This window comes from Saccopteryx leptura, chromosome 3 (genome assembly GCF_036850995.1).
Source record: "Saccopteryx leptura isolate mSacLep1 chromosome 3, mSacLep1_pri_phased_curated, whole genome shotgun sequence".
Taxonomy (NCBI): Eukaryota; Metazoa; Chordata; class Mammalia; order Chiroptera; family Emballonuridae; genus Saccopteryx; species Saccopteryx leptura.
The window spans coordinates 305,525,965-305,541,483 of record NC_089505.1 but is presented as its reverse complement, the minus strand read 5'-3'; the positions used below and the strand labels follow the sequence as shown (position 1 = coordinate 305,541,483).

Sequence of the window (15,519 nt, the reverse complement as noted above, 5' to 3'; positions counted from 1 at the left end):
GCTCAGAGTGGCTGGCGGCTGGAGAGAAACTGTTGTGTACGCTAGCTGTACATTGCTTAGGAGTTCTTAGAAGACAGAACTACATTTGTAAAATTGTTTTACATAAAATTTAGCTAAATAGTATGTGCATGAAAATGGAAAAGGCTACTATGATAATATGCGAATAGGTAGCTAAAATTTTACAATAGATCGGATGAGGCAGTTTCAGGCTCATATATCTATACAGACAAAGACATTACTGTTCTAAAATCTGTCTCTTTTGAATATTATATAAAAGGTAGATTAAAAAAAAATAAAAGAACTCTAAAAGGATGCATTCAAAAACAGATTACAAGAGATAATAACCTCCCCAGCCCTGAAGGAAAGCAGTGTGTGAATACTTCAAGAGCATACACTTGCCCTGAGCGCAGAGACACTGTTCCTACTTGCCTATAAAGATTTTTTTTTGGCACCACAAAGCCCAATGTGTTTTTTCAAATATTATTTTCTAAATTTTTTTCTGTAGGTAAAAATATCAAAGAAGAGAAGCAGAAAATGATCTCAGAAAAAAAGAAGACCCCAGGAAGGAGGCTGTCATGTTCTATGTTTCAACTTCACAAAAGAATGCAGAGCAGAGGTGTGAGCCTTTCAATCCTCTTGCCACTCAGGATATGAAATTCTCATCTAGTGGGGCGGCAGGGTCAGGGCTCAGACTTCAACGAATACGCTGCTGAACCGGAATAGGAGGAGGTTCACCTCCTTACTTCTGGTTTCCACCTTTAGTTGGCCCCTCACTTGAAGATTAGGACAGTCACTTGCTGTGCAAACTATGCAATTCTAAGATGGGCAGACGTGGGGGGGGGGGCACCCGAGTTTAACCGCATGAAAAGTTCCATCACCCTGCTGTGCCTCAGTCTCCTGTCTTCAGGGAATTGCTGAATTTCATATCCAGCCTATTTATAAACCATTGCAAGTGATACTTGCATTCATCTTGCACTGTGACATCACTTCCTCATCAATAATTTAAGCCTCAGAAATGGGTAAGAGGGACTCTGAAGGAACATCTCATACATGGCGAAACTCTCCAAATCAGCAATTCAATCCCTTACCTTGTTCTTTGATCTGACGAATTTGCTTCACAGTTTCTTTTAAGATTGCACATTTGTCAGGTTTGAAGTTAAAATTGTCTATATCGTTAAAATTTGCAAATATCAGCTCTGCAAGTTCTTCGATGTATTTATTTTCCTGTTCACGATTGCGTTTCTCAGTGCTCCTCTTGGGGCTAAAAAGAAGAAACATGTTTTTATTATGAATCTGAAAAAAAGCCATTATGAAAAAGATATGCATGTTAAAACAAGTTCTAATACAAAGATAGCCAACAAAAGTTACTTATATAAACATAGAAGTACTCTGGGGGAAAAAATCCCTGGATTTACTCTAAATGCCGTGTGTGTTTTTTAAAAAATTAAACTTACCCCAGTTTATAATTACACATTTACTTGTGTGATCACTAGCCCAAGGTGCTCCATGTCTTCCACTGACAAGGACCAGGACAATATGCTCACCCCAGGCCAATACCATGCTTGGACAGGAAATTTATGGTTGAGTAAATAAAGGACTATTTTAGGAAAGGTAAGGGAGGTTACATTTACAAAATTTTAAACTTCATTTAAGATTAGTAAAAGAAGAAAGAGAAGTTAACCAAGTTAAAACAGGAATAAATAAATTTCAATGACTTTTTGGTAAAGCATAAAAAGTAATAAAAATAAATCTATACAATTTCATAGACTTCTTTAGGACGTTAGTAATCAAACCAAATAGTGTGTTTGGATCATGTAGAAAGCACAGTACTGCTAGAAACAAAAGTGAAACTGACCTGGGACATTTGTTAACTGTCCAAGCTGAATGACATACAAAAGATAAACAAACAGTCCAAGTTCAACTAAAGTTTTAAACAGTTAATGGAAGGGAGGGGAAAAAATTGGCAAGATCTTCTCATTTGAATATGATAAACAGCAAACTCGAGTTCCCTTTGATAACAACAACAGTGAACCTTTTTTCTCAAGTACAATAGAGGGCCCACTGAAAGACATTCAAAACAACACACTACATGAGCAAAGCAAACTGTTTACTGGAGCAGCTTTCTGTATTTTAAAAAAAATTGCTAGTATTTGTGCATAACAGCAACGTATAAAATCTTGCAATTTGTAATAGACTTCCATAATAGTCTCTAAATATTAACTTTATTTTAACCAACTAATAAGCTTAAGATACAATATAATTTCTCTATTTTACAGTGGTTGCATGATTTGTCCAAGGTCGCCCAGTGAGTTACTCGTGGAGCAAGGACCAGAATTTGGTTTACCTGAGTCTCGTGTTTATGCCCAGATTCCAGGTAAGTAAGTACTGGGAAAGACAGGGAGTGGCTGGAATCATGGAAGAGTCAAGTTCCACTTCTAAACCCTTATACCCACCTCTACCTCCCTCATCACTCCACTTTTGTACCCCAAGATAATGAATAAATGACAAATGGTGAAGGGGGAGCTGTGATACAGACAGAGGGAGCAGCAGGGAGTCGAGGTGTGAGCCCGCCATGGCACCAGCACAGCACTGGCTAAGACAATGCCCTCCAGTTCACCAACCTGCCCCCCCCAACCCGAGGAGGGTTCTGGGGCACTACAGGCTGTCTGACAGACAGAAGATTGTGGTTAGCCAGAAAGTGCTAGAGAATCTAGAGCAACACACAGGAGCTGGGAAGTGAACGGTGGTGACTAACTGGCTTATTTTGCTTGGCGCCTAGGAGAAGAGGGAATAGAAAACATTGGCTCTTTGCTCTTTCTCCTCCTCTTTCTTAATGACTATTTCTAGTCTTCTTCCCTACCATTCCCTATCTCATCGTTTTACTGGCCATTTAGTCAAAGTTGCTGTTTTTATTTAAAATTTAAAATCATTTACATGATTTAAATCATCAAAAGAATGAAGTTTTTCTTTTACCTTTGTTCTCTTATTTGTATCGCTCACCCCCCCCCCAATATGTGCAACACCTCTTATATTTTTAAATTAACCTAAAACAATATAAATACAGAGTCCTATTTCCTTCCCTTTTTACTCAAATGGTAGTATGCCATAAACATTTCCTAAATGCTGCCTTTTCTATCACTATTCCTAGATTTTTTTCATATAAATCCATAAAGTATCCACATTCTTTTTTTAAAAATATTTTATTTATTGATTTTACAGAGAGGAGGGGGTAGCAAGAAATATCAACTTACAGTTGCTTCACTTGAGTTGTTCATTGATTGCTTGCCATATGTGCCTTAACCAGGCAAGCCCAGGGTTTCAAACCGGCGACCTCAGTGTCCCAGGTCAACGCTTTATCCACTGCGCCACCACAGACCAGACAGTGTCCACATTCTTTTTCACAACAGCCTCTACTGTGTTCCAGCTTATGAATGTTTAAATATGGTAGCTCCCTACAAGCATTAAGGTTTTTCCTAATCTTTTGTGATTATGAACAGTGCTGTAATAAGTAACTTCAAATATATGTCATTTTGTACATTTAAAAAAAGTATATTGTTGGAGGAGCAATGGCCCAGATTGGGCAGAGCATCGCCCCCTGGTGGGCATGCCGGGCGGATTCCGGTTGGGTGCATGCAGGAGTCTGTCTCTCTGCCTCCCCGCATTTCACTTCAGAAAAACACACACACACATAAAAAGTATATTGTTGGGAAATACCTAGAAGAGGAACACTATCAGTTCAAAGAGGGTATGCATTTATAACTTTAAAAGTTGGTGCTAAATTACGCTACATGGCGGCTATCACAACTCATACTTCCACCTATAACATGGGGCTCAGAACTTGCTTTAAAATTATTTGCTTTACTCACTGAAGAGCCAGTTTTTGTCATCAACTTAAAAACAAGTGGTTTTAACATTTCATGTCTTTCTCATTAAAAAAAAAAAAATATATATATATATATATATATATATATATATATATGAACAAAGTATGGGATCTTCTTGCCTTTATGATAGTCTATGATAAAAAAAATGTGGAAAATCTCAAGATTATAGAATAAAGATTCAAGTACACAGGGGATCTATCGGAAGAATGTAGCTTTCCTCTTCTTATAAAGAATAGTAAGATCAGTAACTGATTAGCATCTCCAAAATGGCAGCTAAATAATACATACTGAGTGAACTGTTAAGAAGAAAAACCAATCACAATATTTAAACCAGGTGTAAAATCCATGCTACAATATCAAGAAAGCATGCATGTGGCTTTCATAGGCAACATTCATTCTGTTTCTCAGCAAGACTCTAACCTGGGTCCGAGCTGGTCAGGACATTCCTTGCGCTTTCTTGTCTCTGCCCTGGAAGGGTCAGAGGTATTTTCTCCCATTCCACTCATCTTGAACACATATCAGCAACTAAAACAGAAAACAAGGGGGCGGGGGATTTGAAAAGAGTTGATCATCAAGGGTCTGATCGATTTACCAACAATGAAAAAACTTTTATTTCTATCAGAAATTTGACAACAGTTTGGACTGATATGCATGTATCACATGCACATCAGCAAAGAAGGCTGCATTTTTTTTACCTTGCTAAAAGGTTATGCAAACATAAAGGTTATCACTTAGAAAAACAAACAAGCCTACCTCACTAGGCCCACACTCTTTAAAGCTGTATTTCATCAGCACCATGAATCACAATCTGCTAGTCCTGGGTTTCTGCTGCCAGCCTCCAGTTTCAGGAGTGATCTTGCACCATGTGGAAACTACAGTGGTGTAAGCGCTCCTCCCAGTCTCTGTTGTGGGCTGACTAATGTAGTCTGTGCTGCAACAGTTCACCCATGCCAGGCAGCCCTGGGAAGAGGCCCTGCCACGCCACTAGACTGAATGTTTCCAACTCTGACCAGAGAGAAATGACACCCCTCTCCTGGGCCCTGCACAAGGCCTCCCTAAGCAGTGGCCCTCCAACAAGAGGCTCCTGCCTCCTTTCTGCCCCCTCAGTTTTGTTGCCAGGGCAGCTCACCTGCCTGACCACACTTCCCAGCCTTGGCTTTCTCTCTTGTCCCTGACTCTCTCCCTCCCTTCGTGGAGTCTAGCTGCTATCACCCAAGGTCTTAAAATGCACTAAAAAAATCAGGTAATATTACTGACCCTAACTCAGGGGGGACAATTACTGGCTCCCACTGGCTGAATTCGTTCCAGTAAGAAAATAAAAGGAAAAAAAAAGAAAAGAACATATAATAAGAGAATCAATGTATTCACATTGGTCATTATAAGCAGAATCCAAATAATGTTTAAACATGCAAAGACCAAGAGCAATAGAGGTGACGTTCTAAACAAACTGAACAAAGGGACTAACAAAGGACATGGAGACAGTTGTTACTCAAGGTGCTCAATAACTGCTTAGCTTGCCAAAGTAAGATAAACAAATAAAAGAAAGGCAGCCCAGAAAGTTTTAGCCAGCATTTAAAAGTCTCTCCTCAAGTCCCAGTCCCATGCTGTTCCCCTTCCTCTGTCCCCAGGCTCCTAACATCCCCTCGCCTTCCGTTACGTTCTACAGCGGCTCTTATCTTCCTCGATTGGAGAAATCAGAGGGAAGGGCAGGAGAAAGTCAAGAGTTTTAGGAAGAGGTGCTAGACCACACCAGGTTCATCAAGAGGAAGGACAAAGAGGGACGTGGGCTGAGAAAACCCCACCGAGAGTGACCACTGAATCACTGTCACCTACCCATCAAATGGCCCAGCTGCTCCCCTCCGTGCTCAGCGTCGCTACAATCACACTTTCTGGCCTCAACTCCAACCCAAGAAGGCAGGGAGGGGAGTTAATTTTTTAGGAGTCATGTGTAAGTAGGACGAGGAAACACTGTAGCACTGGGGGAGTTTGCACCAATTGTACATTGTATTCCACAGGTCACACCGCAGAGGACAGTTCTGAAAGCCAAAGCCCGAGCTTCCTGCTGATGGGAGCAATGTAACCAAGTCCCAAGGTCCTGCGCTGTCATCACAGCTTTGGGCTGATAATAAGCATAATCTCTATTCAGTTACTTTCATTTAGCATTCACTGTGTGCCAAGAAATTCACAGATATAACTTAATCATCAAAAACAGGCTATGAGAGGCAGTGCAGAGAAGCAAATGGTCAGTGCCCATGTCCTAGCCCCACCACTTGGTGGGATTTTAACCAGCTGCTCTCATGCCTTCATGACCGCGGCTGTGAAGTGGGGTGATCAGCAACATCTCTGGCACACGGCTGTTGAGCGGGTTAGCAAATGGCAGAGCTGGGATCCACACACAGGCTGGTGCATGCCTACTCTTAACTGCAATGTTATGGCAAAGGGTCTCTCATCAACTAAGCCATTCTTCTGCTAATGGCGCAGTCACACGTCAGGCAGGTGAAGCAGCAAGACCTGGACTATGTTGCTTCCATGCTTGACCCTCCCCTCACCTAAACATCACTTACGCAGAGTGCGTGAGCACCCACGTGCAGGCTGCGATAGGCCTAGCTCAGCGCTCTGAGGAGCACTAGGACTTCCACTCTCAAGAAGAAAACAAAGTGACAGGGAGATAAATTAGTATACAGGAAAAATAAGTAAAAGTAGGTGAAGGAGTCACACAGTGGCATGCCCTGCTCTGCACTGTGACATGCAGGAAGGACACTCTGCCATTGGGCCCGAGGAAGGCGCATGAGCTACTGCGGAGGGCAGGGGGCCAGGCACCACTGGGCATCAAAGCACAGGGGACAAAGCACAAGCCTGGTCGCCAGACCTTCTCAGACAACATCCTACAAACACCCATTTTCTGTTTTGGGACCCCAATTCCCAGGGTTTCAATCATGAGCATGTAAGAAAAAACATTACTCATCTCATCTAAGAAAGTTTTCAATGGCAACAGACACTTTTCACCCTGGGAGCAGCCTTCACAAAATGCCTGAATAGTAGGTGTATGTGATAAGTTTACTGATGAAAGTAGCTACTGACCCCCCAAAGTCTAACCATGCACATTAAAAAGTATACTACTATCAGAAAGATCAGAAAGCTTTTCAGTAAACAATTAAAATAAGTGTCTGTTTTACTTAAGTCATATGTACTCATTTTGGGATCTAACATGAGCATTAGCATCGTCTACCTTTCAATTCCTCCAAATACAGATACGGATAATCGTAACTTTGCATGAAGGGACGGCACTGACTTCTGTCCACAAGGGGCCAGAAGGCCATGTGGAGTGTAGCGCGGAGTGGTCGCTTTCAGTCCACGTGTGGTAACCATCTCAGCAACCACTGTATTCGTTGCTTTAAAACATCATTTGTTTCCTTTTGAAGTGCCAAGTTTTCCCTTTTCTTATTATTTGATGGTACCTTAAATAAAATTCCTCAAACTCTAAAAAGTTCAACTTTATAGACATGCGTGCATCTTTATTTTTCTGTGTCTGCTCCATGTGTCCCCTTTCTGAGCAGTTTCCATGGGCTGTGTATGCCCAGTCCATGTTGCCAACCTACCTTTAAAATCACCAAAGGGGATAAAAGGAGGGAGCAGTTTGTAGTAATTGGCCAGGGACAGGAGGACACACCCTGCCAGCCACAGCCACCAGGCAGAGGATGTCCCCGAATATCTGCTCTGCAACCAAGGTGAAAAAAACGAGACTCTCAGGTAGAGTGACAGGCGAGGGAGTGAATCCAGAGCTGGAGCGGGGAGAGGAGGAGGGAGCACAAGGTGGTGACAGGTGGCAGCTGGCGCCTGCACTGTGCCCTGCCTGCCACAGGGCCAGGAGTGGACATAATCCTGGAGCAGAATTTATGCCCTGCTCTTTAGTGGACGAGCCAAATAAATAACGGTGAACCTTATTAACGAGGCGGTCAAATAGAACTGCGCGGTTCTACTCGGGATGACTCTGACTGATCCTCTTCACGCCCAGTACGAGCTCGGCTGGCAGCCCCGGTCGTATTTCACACAGGAACGTGCGGTTGGGGGCGAGGAGTTAATTTTTTCACACTCAAGTGACACAGATAAAAACCAAGGTAGACAGAGAGAAGGATATATTAGATAGATAGGTAGATAGATCTATGACTTCTAGTGTGCCCATACACATAGAAAATCATCTAAAATAAAAGAAACTGTATGGATGGGTGAATTTTAATGCATTTTTGTAGATCAAAGCGAAATAATTTCCAATGAAAAGGTAGGAGATAAAAAACACTGAAGGATGGCACTGAAGGTTTAGAAACATTTTTTGTAAGCAGACCTAAACTAAGAATGCATAAAATTTCTGCATGTTTTCAACATTCACAGGAAATTAAAATTCTTGAGCGTTTCACTCAATTCTGAAACTGTTCAATGTAAATCAGAAAAACTGAAAATGACACCAGTTAACTCTTGGGTCGTAACTGATGGTAATTACGGTCATTGAGAACTGTTTCTCCCAGATGTTGGGGGGTTGTGAAAGGACAGGACTGGAAAATAAGTTTCAATTTGTCCTTTCTTATTATCTACAACAAAACAATAGTCCCACTTTCACTGTGTGACAACTCGTTCTGGCCTCCCTTCCATCCTCTGATAGCAATGTGTATAAACCAGACCTTAAAAAGTTACTGCACAAGAATAACACTGTTTTCTAAAGTAACACTATTCTGGGAGGCTGAACAATGCCAGTTAAATCCTTAGCATGATAGAAAACGAAAATAAAAATTTAAACCTCAACACAATTAAAAATATATACTATTCTTGCATGAAACACACCAATGTAACTTCTAAGCTAATGAAGCCTCTGCTCACAATATAGCCTCATACCATTAAAGCTGGTTAATCCTCCAGAATTGATGCAAATGATAATGTGCACATTATCTATTATCAGTGCTGGCCATCTTCCAAACAAGGCCTATAAACCTGTCAGATTTATCCCATGCTGAACAAATTCAGTGAAAGAATAAATAAGGATAATACTGTTGCTGAAATGCAAACATAGTAATGGTCACAGATCTTGATCGTTAGTTCCAAGAAATATTTTTACAAAGTCAGGCACTCTCTGAAATTCCTTACTCTGAGATGAAATGTATAATGAAATGACAAAGAGCTGTTGAAACAACTTCTCTTATCAACACTTGCCAGCAGAGGAGCTGCCTGGTAGATCAACAGGTTCTTGATGTGAGGACCAGAAAGGCCCCTCCAGCTTCCAAGGCCTCTGGGGTCTCACTGCTCGCTCTTTACAAGGGATGGCACATGGCATTGCAGTGTCATCTGTAGTCTGATTCTTCAAACTTTGCAAGACTAAGAAATGTTCAAGTGATACTAAGTGTTCATAAATCTTCATTTCGACTTTCCCATTTCTCTTCCATTAAATTCATTATGAAAGGATCCTTTTTCAGAGCCTGTGTTGCTCAGAAGTCCACCTCCACAGTTAAAGACGCATTCCCCTAGCTCTCTATCAGTAGTGAAAACATTTGTTCATTCTAAATTTGAAACAGTTCCCTTTTCAAAGTATACTGTGTTGCAGAAGGGATCCTTTATGCTACAAAAGCAAAATTTCGGGCCGACCTTGATAAGTAAAAGAAAATGGTAGTGTCTACTGCTTACATGAAAGTGCTTTTAGGATACAGAAGCCTGAGAAAGGTAGAAAGCAGAGTGGGCCAACCTTGAAAGTCAGTAACATGATATAGCACAGACATCAAATCAATAGGGGAGGAAATCAACTCTTCCTCAACACTGTCAACTGGACAAAATTACCCAGCAAACGTTATTTTGGTAAAAGTTAAAATAAATTTTCTCTGCAGTAAATATGCAGATTATGCAAGAATATATTGTTGAATACAAACAAGCAAACCAAGCAGCATCACACGTGCAAATACAACATAAGTAGACCTATGAGGACTTACTCAAGGCTGGGATGAAAGCACACAGAAAAGTCAGTTTCTTACCACTTGCAAAACAAGGGATGCCATTTCACAGTGATAGAAGATGCTACACAATATTTCAAAAATAAATTTTAGCTAATAAAATAGTATATTAATACCCCCTTAGTATTACTGTTACTAGATAATAAGACCACTTTTAACTTCATCTTCACAGAACACTAGATTGCTTCTTGCTTTTCATACAATAAAAGTTTAATTTACCTCACATATTAGAGCCTGTATTTACAGATGCAGACTCATAATAAAACTGCACATGGATTCAAATAGTGACTGCAGTTGCAAAGTTTTAGAAAACTCACTTCATGTAAATCCAGAATAAAAGGCATCTTATTTGGAAACCTCAGTTTAATTTCACAACTTCAGAGCTACTTATTGCACACTTGACTTATTATTATTATTATTATTATTAATGGCAATAAGCAAACCCACACTACTATTATTAGAATATGATTTTTCAATAATACCTCACCAACAGCTTACAGCTGGATAGCGGATTAAAGAAAACAACATCCTACAGCTATAACCACTCCTGCTCCAAGGAAAATGGCTTTGGCACCTACCTTCTCTTAGGCTTTTTCTTACTCCCCGGAAAAGTAATAACAATGTATAAACAAATATTTAACCTAAAAATTCCTTCATTTTCAATATGTGCCATTCAAAGATTTATTTTTGTATAGTGGCCTTAAAGTGGTGTGTTAGACAGTGACTCGAAGACATATTCCATGTTCTGACTGAAAGCCAATAATACTCATGAATTTTTTAGCTGGAAGACACTTCAAGATGCCACCGGGAAGACTGTAATAAACACATTAGGCTGCAAATGGGCAGCAGCCGCTCTGGAACACATGCTGCAATAATCAAATAAATGCTAAATTCATGCTCACCAGCTACACAAATATTTTGCTGTAACATTTCCATCACCTACATCTCTCTTAAAGAAGGAAAAATCCTCTCAAGTCTTCCCCCAGCAAAATTCAGTGCAGAATACATAAGTAGTGGAGAACTGATGCAAACTAACATTACCAACGGGGGATGAAGGGGGCTATGTCTAGTCTGACATCAGGGCCACAAGACACTTCTACTTTGTCAATTCTCATAGGTCCTGTTCCTTAATATAGCCACTTACTGGGCTGCCGTATACCTGGTGACGTCAGCACTGCTAGGACGGCCAGGAATAGCAAGCCCAGGTTTTAACAAGGCCTCAAATGAGAAAACATCCAGGGAAGAAGCGGCATTCCTGGCATAATGTAAGCATTTCCCTCCCTGTCAAGCCGTCAAGCCAAGCGTACTCAGTCTCTATTTAATATTCGAAAAACCAGTCTGCACCGATGGCTCAGTATTCTGGGAAGAAGTCATTAAACTAGGAACTACAATACAATGTAGGGCTTGTGTTAGAGATCCATAACTTGTCTAGATTAAACCTCAATTATCTTTCGTTATTGTAAACCCATTTTAAACTCTTTTTTGGAGATTAAAGAAACCTTTCTAATCTATGAGGAAAACTTCCTGAAATGGCAAAGGCAAGACAGGCTGTATCTGCATAAAAGTATTTTTATTATTTCAATTGTAAAAAGTTTTAAAATAAATCAGTGAGCATCCTCTCCCATATGACTGCTGTTTGCCTTTTCTGGCTAACACTGAGTACTGTACGTACTTTGCACATAGTACTTTATTTACTTAAAAACCCACATTTTAATGTTTTTATATGTGCATGTGTGTAGACACACACACACACAGACACATACACACACACACACACCCTTAGAGATGATTTAACCTCTCTGGATCTATTTCCACAAGTAATTTGCCCAAGTCACACAGATAAAAAAAGGATAGATCAGGAGTCAAACCCAGATGTAATTATAATAATTATCATTTATTGAGTGCTAACCATCTTGGCAGGCATTCTCTATGTATTTTACATATATTAACTCCTTTAGTTCCTATAACAACCTAGAATTCTCACCGTTTTCAAATGAGGAACTGAGGTACAGGAGCAGGAGAAAGTAGCGAGACCGAGGCCACACAGGAAATTTGGGAGTGCACAGAGAATCCAATCAGTTCCTTACTCTTACCCACTTCAAGATAAGCACTGAGGAGACTGTACCTTTTTAAAATTATTGTTTAAATATACTTAGTATACAAGATTATATTAGTTGCAGGTGTCCAATATAGTGACTCAACATTTATATACCTTACAATGTGATAACCACACTGTCTAGTGATCACCTGTCACTGTGCAAACTTACCAAAATATTAACTATATTCCCCTTCAGGGGTTCCTATACTTTTAACATTTTCATTGAGGAGAGAAACATAAACTTAGGTATATTATATAAAGCCGCTTATTTTAATTTATTTTGATAAACAATGGATACATTAATTTGAAAGTACTTTCCTTTTTGCTGAAAATGTGTAAGTATCAATGTAAAATACAAAATATTTTTCTGTAAAATGTACATACTTTAGAATCATTCATCTATCCAATCAATAAACAATGTGCCAGGCACTGTTGCAGACACTGGAGGTAAAGCCATGAATAAGATAAAAACCCCTGTACTCTGGAAGCTCACATTCTAGTGCAGACAGGAATTCATGCCTCAGATTATAAACAATTATTTCCTGAAGACAAATACACTAATACTCTTAACAGTAAATTTATTATGAAGTTATCTAAATACAGGGGTCCAAGGGTTACGCTACAGTTCCATTCCTACAACTGTGACATAACCCGAATTTTGGTATAAGTTGAAACACACCCTAGCCTAACAGAAACGGAACACTTGTGCTTTTAACAGTCCATAATGGGATAGGTAAGCATGGGGGGGGGGGGGGGACGCCAACTCCCTCACTCACAGGCCACGTTACTATGCATTCTTCTGCCATTCGCAAACTAGTTCACCCACGTAGTCCATAAGTATGACGCTAATGGCATAAGCCGAAACACTCATGTCTCAATTTTTTAAAGTTTTTATGGGAGTGAGTGTGGTAAACTTGAAATGTCGTATGTTGAGACTGTCATAACCCGAGATGCCCTGTAACAAAATCAGCCAGAAATTTCTCAAGTGTACCCGGATGCTGAATTTCACTCAAAATAGTAAAAGCCTCGGCCCTGGCCGGTTGGTTCAGTGGTAGAGCGTCGGCCTGGCGTGCAGAAGTCCTGGGTTTGATTCCCGGCCAGGGCACACAGGAGAAGCGCCCATCTGCTTCTCCACCCCTCCCCCTCTCCTTCCTCTCTGTCTCTCTCTTCCCCTCCTGCAGCCGAGGCTCCACTGGAGCAAAGATGGCCCGGGCGCTGGGGATGGCTCCTTGGCCTCTGCCCCAGGCGCTGGAGTGGCTCTGGTTGTAACAGAGCGACGCCCAGGAGGGGCAGAGCATCGCCCCCTGGTGGGCGTGCCGGGTGGATCCCGGTCGGGCGCATACGGGAGTCTGTCTGACTGTCTCTCCCCGTTTCCGGCTTCAGAAAAATACAGAAGAAAAAAAAATAGTAAAAGCCTCTTTTACTATAGAATCAGAAATAGTAATTGGTTAATTTCAAAAGTCAGTTATTAAGAGCAATTCCAGAAAATAATAATTTACTTTAATTGTTTCTTTCAACTTTAAACATAAAAATAAACATTTAAGTATCAGTCTCCACTGGAATTTCATATTGTCTTTCTTGTATAAATCTTATCTATCGTTGAGGCATTATCTTCTATTGTCAATTTTTATTTAAGATAGAGCTAAAACTTACAGACGTTCTTCTAAGAGCTTATGAGGTACGGATTTTTATTTATTAGGTCCAGCGGAAAGTTCTGTCCGTTTTTGGAATAAAACAAAATACAAATTTTTCTTACCATCAATAAACTTTATTAAATAATATAATTGCCATTATTATTAATGATTTCTTGCCAGCATGAGGGCAATTTGTATATCCCATTTTTGAAAAATGTTTTATCTTTTGATGTGAAAAATTGAACCAGTGCTTGTTTGATATCTTCTTCATTTTTGAATTTTTTGCCCTTCAAAAAATTCTGTAAGGACAAAAACAAGTGATAGTCGGAGGGTGCTAAGTCCGGGGAATATGGTGGATGCGACAAACATGCTTCTGTAGCATTTCTTCCTTGTTGAAATTCCTAAAAATTACAGTGGCGTAAATGAACTTTATCAGTAGCCATGGGTACACTATCACTTCACACATAAGACTAATGTGAATCAACTTTGTTTCAGTTCATTTGCTACATCAGTATGTATACATTAAGTGATAAAAACAGAGAGGCACACATGCGCCAAATAAACATGTGCTTACGTGTCGAAACTTGTGATAGAAACGGACAAAACTTTCCTCTACCTAATATTTATTTTTTGTGTGTGACAGAGAGAGAGAAAGAGAGAGAGAGATAGGGACAGACAAGCAGAAAGGGAGAGAGATGAGAAGCATCAATTCTTTGTTGCATCTCCTTAGTTGTTCATTGATTGCTTTCTCATATGTGCCTTAAGGGGGGGGGGGCTACAGCAGAGCGAGTGGCCCCCTGCTCAAGCCAGTGACCAAGGGGTCATGTCTAAGATCCCACGCTCAAGACAGCAACCCTTCACTCAAGCTGATGAGCCTGTACTCAAGCCGGTGACCTTGGGGTTTTGAACCTGGGTCCTCTGCATCCCAGGCCAATGCTCTATCCACTGCGCCACCACCTGGTCAGGCAATTTTTTCCCAGTCGTAGACAGATGTGCTGCATATACCTATCTGGCAGCAATTTGTGTCCATCTGACTGAGTTTTTCAAAGCATTCACTTCAGCTTTTATAGAAATGTATGTCTTTTCAAACTCATACTCAATCAGTTATATAACACTTAATTAGATTATGCAATTATAATAACAAATATAATTGGCATAAACCAGTTTGGACAGGAAGTTGTCTCTTAGGAAGCATGCGATGCCACTGTGGGGGCAGAAGTGTGGGGTGCTCTGCCGTGGCCCACCAGACGGGGGCGGCACTGGTAAGCAGCACTGCCAAGGCTGTGACTGACGGAGGAATGCTAGCAGGTGGCCAGTGCAGCCTAACAGCCTGCACGTCTGGTTAAGAAGAAACGCAGAATTTACATAAAGCTAACCTGAATGCAGAGGTCATGCATTATTCAACAAATATTAAATAGCTTTCAGGTGCCGTGCACAGTTCTAGGGACAGAGGGATACAGCAATGAACAAAAAACAGAGGAACTCTTTCCTCTATGACTCTTATATTCTAAAGAGGAAGAAGGGAAAGGAGAAACAGTGAAACAAACATTTACTATATCACATAGTGATGAGTGCTATAAAGAAAAATAAGGTCAGGGTAGGATAGAGTACAAGGTAAATGGAAGTGAAGGTGCTATTTTAAATAGGTGATCAGGAAAATTCTTTCTTGATAGAGTGACACCTGAGCAAAGACCTTTCTAACAGAACTCTCAGGATTCATAATAGAATTTCTTTATTATGCAACCATTAAAATAAAATTCATGACAAGCTATACAATGTGTGGCCAAGAGCACATCCTCTGTGTCAACTCTGGTTTGGAATCTCAGGAATACCACATAGTAGTTATGTCATAATTATGTTAACTTTGAACCTAAGTTTCTCTGTTTGTAAAACTACACATAATAATCCCTTCC

General features: G+C 40.4%; 1 protein-coding gene across 3 annotated transcripts in view; it reads right to left on the bottom strand.

Moving 5' to 3' along the window:
* The window catches only part of NCOA2 (nuclear receptor coactivator 2), a 315,737-nt gene that overhangs the window by 105,782 nt on the left and 194,436 nt on the right, over positions 1–15,519 (bottom strand). For all 3 annotated transcript variants that reach the window (XM_066378913.1, XM_066378914.1, XM_066378915.1), the window contains exons 3-4: positions 4,305–4,409; positions 1,089–1,261 (exon numbers count right to left, since the gene is read on the bottom strand). In XM_066378913.1, the coding sequence (XP_066235010.1) occupies positions 1,089–1,261; positions 4,305–4,390 (259 nt within the window). In that variant the 5' untranslated portion in view covers positions 4,391–4,409. The remainder of the gene's footprint in view (positions 1–1,088; positions 1,262–4,304; positions 4,410–15,519) is intronic.